The 11,719-nt window shown below is 41.3% G+C and overlaps 1 protein-coding gene across 2 annotated transcripts in view; it reads left to right on the top strand.

Moving 5' to 3' along the window:
- The window catches only part of MTR (5-methyltetrahydrofolate-homocysteine methyltransferase), a 111,441-nt gene that overhangs the window by 74,794 nt on the left and 24,928 nt on the right, over nucleotides 1-11,719 (top strand). For both annotated transcript variants that reach the window (XM_021708197.1, XM_021708201.1), the window contains 2 exons: nucleotides 836-943; nucleotides 2,352-2,452. In XM_021708197.1, coding sequence (XP_021563872.1) covers nucleotides 836-943; nucleotides 2,352-2,452 — 209 coding nt within the window. The remainder of the gene's footprint in view (nucleotides 1-835; nucleotides 944-2,351; nucleotides 2,453-11,719) is intronic.

The raw sequence follows: 11,719 nt of genomic DNA, 5'->3' as shown, positions 1-11,719 counted from the left end.
GTCTCGCTGCCCAGGGCGGGTCTCGAACCTGCGGGCTCAGGCAATTCCACTCACCTCGGCCTCCCAAAGGCGCGGGATTACAGGCTGAGCCACCGAGCCCGGCCTGAAAATTCTTAGCATCATAATCTTTATATTCTAATTTTCTGCACTACATCTTACCCCTAATGCTTCTCTCTCTCCCCACAAGAGTGAAATAAAACCCAAGATAAATGTAGAGTTACTAGTATTCAGATTTGATTTTAAGGATGCATATTTTAAGAAAAATAATTACTTTTTAAAGTAGCAGTACATTAAATGATATGTATCAATTAAACCAAAACCCTTACTTTGATCTGCAATAGCTACTAACCACATCAGTCAACAGATATTTGTTGAGCATCTAGGTTAGCGGCCATGAGTCCTATGCAAACCCAAATGTCTTCTTCTTGCTTAAGCGCAAAGGTTAATTTGAAGTGACTGATAGTGCTAGCGATTGAGAAGAAAAGGCTGGAATGAGCCTTTTCGTCATGGAGAAGTTTATAACCTGAAGAATATATAGAACTAAGAGAAGTAACAGTGAGTTCTAGACAGAGGAAAAAAATAAGCAGAAGTTCCGAGAACAAAAATTACAATATGTGATTTCTAGGTCTTGTTTTCCTTCTGCTGTACCTCATTCATTGGCTTTTCCTATAGCAAGTATATCCCTTATTTTGCCCACTGTCAAAAGAAGACTCTAATGTAGCAGGCCTGAGGTCTGCTACATTCCTAATTTGTGCCAAAATTTTACAAGTGGTTGTTAGCAGCCATTCTTGTGGTCTGGTAAAGATGCCTGACTGACCCTGTGTTTTTTCCTCAGGTTATAAAGTCAGCTAGGGTCATGAAGAAGGCCGTTGGCCACCTCATCCCCTTCATGGAAAAAGAAAGAGAAGAAACCAGAGTGCTTAATGGTTCGGTAGAAGAAGAGGCAAGTCGTTTTGTCCTCTAAGGAGTTGGCCTAGAAGACTCTTGCTGAGGTGGGGGTAGGGACCTAAGCCGTCAGGCTTGACTGTGTTTGTCATTGAAGACAGACTAGAGAATGACCTAACATCTGTCCCTGTTTCACCAGATATCAGAATACTCTGGGATTCTCCTTTGAATGTGGCTTTAGAAAATATTTAATGCAGACATAATGTTTTAATCAAAGCCCATTTTTCAGGACAGAACCAGTTTATTCCTTTATTCCTTCATTGGCTGACTAGTATTTACAAAGCTCCTACTAAGTGCCAGGTACTGTGCTAGACACTAACTACAAAGATCAATCCCTGCCCTCGAAGTAATTGAGCCACGTTTGTTTTTGGAAAACTCTTAACTGAATGCTGTCTCTCCTGATGATGTCCTTGGTACCACTTCTGGATTCAGTTTAATCCTTATTGGCTGTACCACCAGAGAAAATCATTAAGCTCTTTGACCTTGTTTAATTCCCTGTGAGGCTCAGGCAGCTTTGGCTCCTAGGATTCTGAATTCCTTAATTGATGTGGGTTTCTAAATGGCTCAGACATAGTGTTTATAAATAACCCCTTGCCTTGCTTGCCTTTTTTTTCCTCTTTTTTTTTTTTTTTTTTTGAGAGTGGGGATGCTGACAGTGCAGAGAAATAATCCAATGCCTTCTGCCTCTTGTGGTTGCTTTTTCAGATTCTGATGGAACATATACATGCAGTTAACCAACTCCTCCCTTTCTCTTAACTGCTAACAATACACATTTGTGAACTGTTTTGGGGGTTTTGTTGTTGTTTTTCTTTTTCTTTTTTTGAGTTGGAGTCTCACTCAGTCGCCAGGGCTGGAGTGCAGTGGAACGCTCATGGCTACCCCAGTGTCAACCTGCTGGGCTCCAGTGATCCTCCCGCCTCAGCCTTCCAAGTAATCAGAACTACAGGTGTGTGCTACCACGCCTGGCCAATTTATTTAGAGACGAAGTCTTGCCAAGTTGCCCGGGCTGGTCTCGAACCTGCGGACTCAGGCAATCCACTCCTCTTGGCCTCCCAAAGTGCTGGGATGAAAGTCTAAGCCATCAAACCTGGCCTGTTATTGTTTTTCAATAAGGATTTCGCCTTTGGCTGTGGGGCTATTTTGTGTTTGAACTTCAACTGTTCTTTGAAATGATGGAACCCAGTTTAAAGGCCCTTGGGTTAACCAACTGGATGGGCTTCCTTTGAACTGTTCTGGCTTACAGCATTCTGCTTGCAGAGCTTGTGATTTGGGTCTTGGGTCTGTCTTTGAGGTTGTCTTGGTTGTGTTAAATTGATTTATGTGCCGACCCCTGTCTGGTTCTGGAGAACTGGGTGACCTTCTCTGACCAACCCCATCCGTGCTTAGCTGCTTGACTGACTTTCCAGGACCCCTACCAAGGCACCATCGTGCTGGCCACCGTCAAAGGCGACGTGCATGACATAGGCAAGAACATAGTCGGGGTGGTCCTCGGCTGCAATAACTTCAGGTAAGTGGGGCCTCACCTCTTTCAGTGCCTTTTCTACTTGGAAGTTAAAGCTGTTAATGGGGTAATACTTAATTGGATGGAAGGGTGGGGGATGGTAGTGGATTTTAGAGGTTAATTTTTTTTTCTTTGTTCTTTTTTTAAAAATTTTCTACAGTGAACACAGTGTTTCAAATGACATAAGGTTAATAATTATGTGTTCCATAAGCATGGTAAGAATAGTAAAAGCTATTCAAGTGGAGTTGAAGCAACTGAAAAAAGATACCTGGGAATGGATATTGGGACTGAGGCACTAATAGACAGAACACTAGGCTCCTTCTAGTGTGTCAGTCATCATATTCTTTTTTTTTTTTCCCAACTAATGGTCAGACTTTAGAGCCAAGATCTTATGAGACCTTGACTGAATTGAGTTTAGCTAAATGAATGAAGACTTTGTCTGTACAAGTCTCTCTTTGCTTTGCTTAGAGCAGGATCATGATGATGAAGCTAGTTTTTGGAATCTTGTATATAAGTAAAACCCCTTATATATTTCATTGTAATGAATAAATTTTCATTAAAAAGTTACTTCCTTGTGAGAGCTAATGACCTGTAGTAAGTATATGCTTTGCTCAGATTTGAACATATTCTTTATAACAAAAAGCCTAGTTTAACTAATGCCTTTCCTGGTAAAAGTCTAGCCAATAATCCTTTTGAGTCATGGACTTCTTCCTAATGTACTATTTCTCTAGATAGAGAAGGAAGAATTGACTGGAGCTGTATCTGTATCCCTAAGAATTCTCTTTGCTGTCAAGTAACAATTAGCCTGTAAGCTCCTCCCTACTGTCAACTTGTTTATCCAACTCTGCCTTTTAAGGCTAGCTAAATGCAGCTAAGAACCATTCAGAAAGGCTGGAGCTGGAGAAGAGGTGTCAGGAAGTCACCTTTTCCCCTCTGAATATCGTCACAGCACTTCTGTTTACCTGCTCATTCTGTGAAGACGTCATATTCTCTCTTCATCCTAGAAGTGAGGAATACTATTTCTGTCGATGTATTTATTTATTTTATTTTTTATTTTTTTGAGTTGGAGTCTCACTCTGTCATCCAGACTGGAGTGCTGTGGCGGCTGCCGGCCACCGCAGCCTCGACCTGCTGGGCTCTGGCGATCCTTCCGCCTCAGCCTTCCAAGTAGCTGGAACTACAGGCGTGCACTACCACGCCCGGCTTATTTTTTGATTTATTGTAGAGATGAGGTCTCGCTGCCCAGGCGGGTCTCGAACCCGCGGGCTCAGGCAATCTACTCACCTTAGCCTCCCAATGGCACGGGATTACAGGCTGAGCCACCGAGCCTGGCTTGTATTTATTATTTTTTAAAAAGATAAATTTATAGAGCTAGGTTGGCTCTATAATGATATTTTACCTATTTAAAAAGATAAGGTGTTTGCTTCCTAAAAATCTATGACATGTCTGCTATTGTCTTACCTTTTCAAGTCAGTGTTGTTGGTTTCTATTTGCATTCATCACAATCAGTTAAAATTCATCTCAGTTAATAAACTTTTATAGATCTTCTACTACATACCAGGCATTATTCTAGAGACACCAGCACGATTTACCTGACTTTCTCTTGTCAAGGAGTTTACTGTATTTCAGGCTAAATAGCCAAGTACACATTCAACCTTGATAATGAGACAAGAATCATTGAAGAAGATCAGTGATTCTTGATATATCATTGTTGTTATTTATTTTTATCAGTGGATCCTGAGAGAAGCATACTAGCAATGTTTTTCCCTCCCAGTAAAGGCATTTTAAGAGGCCACAGGGTGCTACTGGAACTGAATATCAACAGTTGTGAAAGCTGCTCATTCAGCCTGAGGCTTTCCTGCAACACATCCATTTACTCTGTCTTGTGCATGAAGAGTTTGCTTATCTTTGCTAACAAGTCCAACTGGAAAAACATGATAAGACTTCCATTTCTTGTAAGTGAACATACAAACGTCTTGTCAAACACCTCTTTGGCTTGTATCTTGTAACACATCGACTCTTGCATTGGTGAGCTCGAGGTGTAGACGAGTGCCCTGGAGATCCGCCTTACAGAGTAGTGTGTACTTTTGCCGAGCATCAGTGCCAAGAGAGGATGCTTGGGGGAATTACCCAGCTAGTGAGTGAGCGTGGCAAACCATCCAGTACCAAATCCTTCTCTTTCCTGGCATCTTATCATTGATGCAGTAAATCTCACAAAGTGATAGCAATGTTTTTTCTTTGTGGGGGAAAAAAGAAATGAAGAGGGCTTAAAAATGATAGTTCTGCTTTAAACACATTTTCTATGGCTTGAGTAGACCAGGGATATGTTTGTCAAGAGTCTACTGATTCCTAAAATTTGTTTGCCATTTTACAATTTATACAGTGCTTTATATAACTGATTTTTTTCTCTGTCCTTGTTTTGTTATTTTTGGAGGGTTTTGGGGGGTGGGGAAAAGGTTCTTTTCCTTTCTTTTCTTTCACGTTTTCTTTCATGGTTTTGATCCTACCCTGCCTGTCTTCAGAGGTATTGTATCGCTCATATTACAGAGGAGAAAACTGAGGCTTAGAGAGCTTCACTGAATTTTTGATGTCTTACAGCTAGCTAGCCATCACATTCAGGGCTTCTGATTCCAAAAGCTGGGACTTTATACTATGTTACTTTACAATATTTTCTTGACTTGAAAACATTGTAAGTGTCATGTCTGATGTTAATACCGGCATACCTTGTTTTATTGCGCTTCACTTTATTGAGTTTTGCAGATACTGTATCTTGTGCAAATTGAAGGTTTGTGGGCACCCGCATCAAGCAAGTCTCTTGGCACCATTTTTCCAACAGCATGTGCTCACTTCATGTTTCTCTGTCACATTTTGATAATTCTTGCAGTATTTTAAACTTTTTCATTTTTATATGTGTTATGGTGATCTGTGATCAGTGATCTTTGATGTTACTATAGTAATTGTTCTGGAGTGCCACAAACTGTGCCTGTATAAGGTGGTGAACTTTTATGATAAATGTTGTATGTGTTCTGATTGCTCCATAGACCAGCCATTCCCATCTCCCTCCTTTCCCTAAGACACAATAATATTGAAATTAGGTCATTTAATCACTACAATGGCCTCTAAGTGTTCAAGTGAAAGGAAAAGTCACATTCTCAATTTAAATCAAAAGCTAGAGCCAGGTGTGTTGGTTCATGCCTGTAATCCTAGTACTTTGGAAGTCCAAGGTGGGCAGATTGCTTGAGCCCAGGAGTACCAGACCAGCCTGGGCAACATAGCAAGACCACATCTTTACAAAAAAAATTTTAAAAATTAGCCAGGCATGGTGGCACGCACCTGTAGTCCTAGTTACCAGGATACTGAGGTAGAAGGACTGCCTGAGGCTAGGAGGTCAAGGCTGCTGTGAGCAGTGATGTCAGGATCCTGCCACTGCATTCCAGCCTGGGCTACAGAGTGAAAACCCGACACACACACACACACACACACACACACACACACACACACACACACACGAAATGATTAAACTTAGTGAGGAAGGCATGTTGAAAGCTGAGATAGACTGAGAGCTAGGCCTGTTGTACCAGTTAACCAAGTTGTGAATGCAAAGGAAAAGTTCTTGACGGAGATTAAAATGCTGCTCGAGTGAACGCATGAATGACAAGAAAGCCAAACAGTGAAAGAGTAAGTGCTGATGTAGAAGCTGCAGCGAGTTATCCAGAAGATCTAGCTAAGATCATTGATGAAATTAGCTACATTAAACAACAAATTTTCAGTGTAGATGAAACAACTCTCCATTGGAAGAAGAGGCCATCTAGGACTTCCATAACTGGAAAAAGAGAAGTCAGTGCCTGGCTTCAAAGTTTCAAAGGGCAGGTGACTCTCTTGTTAAGGGCCACTGCAGCTGGTGACTTTAGGTTGAGGTCAGTGCTCATTGACCATATTGAAAGTTCTAGGGCCCTTAAGAATTCTGCTAAATTGACTCTGCCTTTGCTCTGTAAATGGAAAAACAAAGCCTAGATGCCAGCACATCTGCTTACCTGCTGCTCAGAAAAAAGGATTCCTCTCAAAGACTGCTCATTGACGAGGTACTTAGTCAACCAAGAGCTCTCATGGAGATATACAAGGAAATTAGTGTTGTTTTTCCTGCCTGCTAGTACAACATTCATTCAGCAGACCACAGATCAAGGAGTAATTTCGACTTTCAAGTCTTATTAGGAAATACATTTCATAAGGCTATACCTGCTGTAGATAGTGATTCCTCTGATGGATCTGGGCAAAGTAAATTGAAAACCTTCTGGAAAGGATTCACCATTCTGGACGTCGTTAATGGGAGGAGGTAAAAATGGCAGCATTAACAGGAGTTTGGAAGAAGTTGATTAACCCTGGTGGATGACCTTGAGGGGTTCAAGACTTCAATGGAGGAAGGAACTGCAGATGTGGTGGAAACAGCAGGATAACTGGAATTAGAAGTAGAGCCTGAAGATACGACTGAATTGCTACACTCTCATTATAAAACTTGACCAGATGAGTTGCTTCTTCTGGTTGAGCACAGAAAATGGTTTCTTGAGATGGAATCTATTCCTGGTAGAGATGCTGGGAACATTGTTGAAATGACAAAGGATTTAAGATATCACATAAACTTTAGTTGATAAAGCAGTGGCAGAGTTTGAGAGGATTGACTCCAACTTTGAAAGTTCTACTGTGGGTAAAATGCTGTCAAACAGCATTGCATGCTACAGAGAAGTCTTTCATGAAAGGAAGAGTCAGTCGATGTGGCAAATTTCATTCATTGTTTTATTTTAAGAAATTTCCACAGCCACCCTAAACTTTAGCAACCACTACCTTGATCGGTCAGCAGCCATGAACATCCAGGCAGGACCCTCCATCTGCAAAAAGATTATGACTCACTGAAGGCTCAGAAGATCATGCACTTTCTTTTAAAGCAATAAAGTATTTTAAAATTAAGATATATACATTATTCTTCTAGATATAATGGTGTTGCACACTTCATAGGCTACAGCATAAATATTTACATACACTAGGCAACGAAAAATTCAGGTGATTCACTTCACTGCAGTATTTGCTTTATTGTGATGGTCTGGAATAGAACCCACAATATATCTGAGATATGCCTGTATTCTAAATTTCCCTTAAGTAATTTAGAACATTTAGAAATATTTTTTATCAGTTATTTGATTATATTAATATAGCTATACTCTCCAGTAATAACTAAAGAAAAAGACAAATATGGACTCTTTTCGTTTAACAGATAATATGCACACTGTTTAATTGCTTAAGAAAAAATATGATAGTCACCAGAAAATTTTAATTATATATCATTCTCTTAGTAATTTAAAAATACAGATCTCGTGGAAAGGATAATTAAGCATATTGCTGTTTTAACCAGTGGTTCTTAATATAACTGTCTAGTATGGGTAAAAAAGAAGCAGTATATGGTTGAGCATGAAAACAATTTGAAACCATTTTGAAGCATAAGCAATTTGGATGTTCAGCAGAGTGAAGAAAATGCCTCTTTCTAAGTCAGGGGCACACTGATCTCTCCTGAGCACTTTGCATACTCACTGAGAATTTTTTAGAGACTTCTGACCCATTATATTTTGCAAGGGGGGCCTTCAAGAATTAGTTTTGTTTGTTTTTTTTAAACAGCAGAAATGACAATGGGCCTCATTAGTGCTGCTTTACAGGTTGGAAACCAGCCAGGTTGGGACCATCGACTGGTAGGGCACTTCCATCTAGTGGTGACATGTGTGAATTGCAGGAGCAGCAGACGAGCTGCTACCTTCATTAACTTGGGAATGGAGCTGAGTGTAGCCTCAGGCCTAGATTGGTTACCCAAGGCTGTGAGCAACTTCCTCTGTGTATCCCAGGATCATAAAGGCCATTTCCTACGTGTGGAAAATGTTGGGACGTGCTCCTCAGTGACATGTGTGATTTCTTTGAGGGCAAGGGGGTGCGTTGGAAATGGAGCTTGTTCCCGGAGCCCTGGCTCACTGTTCTCAGTTCCCTTCTTTGTCACTGACTAGTGGTCGCCACTCTGTTGCTGACTTCTCCCCGGAGTGCTCCCAGGCCCAGCCCTTGGACATCTTCTCTGCCTGCCCTCCCTGGCTCTGTTCGTGCTTCTCAAACCTGAGTGTGCCTTCTAATCACCCGAGAAACGTGCCAAAAGTCAGACTCTGATGAAGGTGGGTGTGGATTGAGGTTCTGCAGTCCCGGCCTGCTCTAGGCAGCACGGGCACTGCTGGTGCAGGCACAGACCCAGGGAGCAAGGCCAGTCTGCCCCAAGACACTGTATCCTGCTCGTGGCGCTCGTGTCATCTCACATGCCACAGCTGCCAGCTGTGGTCTCCATTGTAGATCTCTCCCAGACTCCAGACTGATACTCCCAGATGACTGCTTGAGATCTCCATTGGGACATATAAAGAAAGCACAAACTTAGCATTTTGAAAACTGAACTAGTGGCTACCATCTCGTGAATACCTCTCCAACTCCACCTATTTCAACAAATGGCAACTTTTCTTCTTGTGTTGCTCAAACCAAAACCCCTGAGTCATCTTGACTCCTCTCTTCACTCATACCCTATGTGTAACCCATCAGTTCTACTTTCACAGTATTCCCAGGATCTAACCATTTCTCACTACCTACACTGCTCCCACTCTGAGCTAAACCAATATCATTTGTTGCCTGGATTTTTGCAACAGCCTAGCCAGTCTCTTTGCTCCTACCTGGAACTTTTTCCAGTCCCCAGTGAATCTGTTAAATCCAGGTCAGATTTCTTACTCAGTAAAACCCAGAGCAGTGATCTGCAAAGCCTTCCATCAGTGCAGTAACCTGGGAATACCAGGGCCCACCCCTGATCGATAAAATCACAGGCTCTGAGGAATGGAGCCCAAACTTCAGGTTTGCTTGATTTTTTAAAAACAGTTCTTCCAGAGATCCTAACGTGCAGTCTCCTTTGGCCTTCTCCCCTGAGCACATCAGCTACCACTGGCCATTTCTGTTCCAGCCACAGTGGTCTCCTTGCTGTTCCTCAAACAAGGCAAGCATGCATATACAATGTTCTTGCAAGAAGCACTGCTTAAAACAAGAAAAAGCGGTGACAGCAAGATGATTCTTGCCATCGTATTGATTATCTTTCATTGAATTTTTAAAACATATATAACATCGGAAAAAAATCAGCTTTGAAATGTTTGCCTTTTTGTCTTGATTTAAAAGCAACATGCCATTTTTCTTAGTTTTATATGCAACAGTGTATACTTAGTCATTGTTTAACAAAAGATCCAGTCATGAGACTTTCTTCAACATGTTCTTTAAAAAATGTGTAATACCCTCTCATTCCTGATGGAGGCTGCCACGGTTACACGTCTTTAATACCTCCAGCATGGTTTGCTACCGTGTTAGGGCTAGCAAAGCTGATATAGTTGTCATTGATTTGAAATTGCCTTACTTTTTACTGAGCATTTTACAAGTGCTAGTTTATTTTTAAATCCCTTTTAAAAAGTAATAGCCAGGCTCGGTGGCTCAGCCTGTAATCCCAGTGCTTTGGGAGGCAGAGGTGAGTGGATTGCCTGAGCCTGCGGGTTCGAGACCCACCTGGGCAACTTGACGAGACCTCATCTCTACATTAAATCAAAAATTAGCTGGGCGTGGTAACGCGCGCCTGTAGTTCCAGCTACTTGGAAGGCTGAGGCGGAAGGATCGGTGGCTGGGAGTGGCCACTGCACTCCAGTCTGGGCGACAGAGTGAGACTCCAACTCAAAAAAATAAAATAAAATAAAAGGTAATATGGCAACAAGCTAAAAATTCAACAGTATAAGAGGGCATATAGTGAGACACAAGTCCCCTTCCTGCCCCCGTATTCAGCACCCACTTTAACCAGCTGATGCTATGTTATGTCGTGTTTTTTGAGCATTCTTCTTCTTATTTATTTAAACACTTTTGTCTACTTAATTTTAAGAATTGTTGACATAAATAAGTGAAAATGCATGCTGTAGGTTTTTAAACATCTTTTAGCAAATACCCATGATAAAATCAAGTCGTAAAAATTACTGACATTATGGGTATTCTCTAAGTCTAAATTAGAAGAGTAGTATGTGGAGTATTTTCCAGGGTAGACATTCCTCTGAGTTCCAGAAGGCTTTCTATTCCGTGGATTGAAATCCTCTGGCATATTCTGTTCTCTGAGAGTATGCCCCAGGCTTTTTGTGCCACAATGCTGCCCTCCCTCTTGTGTGGCCACTCAGAGTCAGCTTTTCTTTCGGTCTTGTCTGTCTTCCTTGGAGAAGTGCTTCCTGAATCATTCTTCCTCTCCTTTCCTCTCTGGAGCAGCCAGATTTCCCTGTCATCAGTTCGTCATGCGCAGGACCCTGACCTCTTCTTGATTATCCTCCCCATTGGCCTCCATGTTCAACAGGTCTTTATGAGGGATTTCCCAGCATTTTTTGTTGGCCTAAATGGATGGCATAATAGGTTTTGGTGTCAGCTCCTCTTTTAAATTCCATCTCTGCTACAAATTAGTTATGTGACTAGACAAGTTGCTTAACTTCTCTGGCCTTTCTTCATTAAAGGGGACCCACAGAAGTGCTTTCATCATAGAGTTACTAGGAGAGTTAAATGAGATTGCTTATCCAAAAAGCTTACCATAGTGCTTCTCAACAGATGAATAGATAAAACAAAATATGACGTAGCCATCAACGGAATATTGTTCAGTCTTAAAGAATGACATTTTGACATACACTAAAACATGGCTGAGCTTTGAAGACATTGTGCTGAGTGAAGTAGATCAGAGCAAAAAGGACAAATACTGTATGATTCCACTTATGTGAACTATCTAGATTAAGCAAATTTCATAGAGACAGAAAGTAGAATGGAGGTTACCAACCATGGAATGGTGGTGGCGGTGCGGAGAGAGTGAGAGCGAGGAAGGGGAGTTATTGCTAAATGGCTACAGTGTTTGTGTTTCAGGTGATAAATTAACTTTAGAAATAGTGTTGATGGTTGCACAACATTGTAACTGTAATTAATGCCACTGAATTGTACACTTAAAAATATTAAAATGTAAAATTATATATATATGTGTATATCTTAACACAGCTTTTAAAAATAGCATAATATACCAGAAGCCACTGAAATGTACACTTTAAATGGGTGAATTGTATAGTATGTGAATTACATCTCAGGAAAGCTGTTTTTATTTATTTTTTTTTTTGAGTTGGAGTCTCACTCTGTCACCCAGACTGGAGTGCAGTGGCCGGTCCC

The sequence above is a fragment of the Carlito syrichta genome, unplaced genomic scaffold (genome assembly GCF_000164805.1).
Source record: "Carlito syrichta isolate Samal-C Ts95f unplaced genomic scaffold, Tarsius_syrichta-2.0.1 Scaffold56983, whole genome shotgun sequence".
In the NCBI taxonomy this organism is placed as follows: Eukaryota; Metazoa; Chordata; class Mammalia; order Primates; family Tarsiidae; genus Carlito; species Carlito syrichta.
Note: the sequence above shows the minus strand (reverse complement) of the source record. Positions and strands in the feature narration are given on the sequence as shown.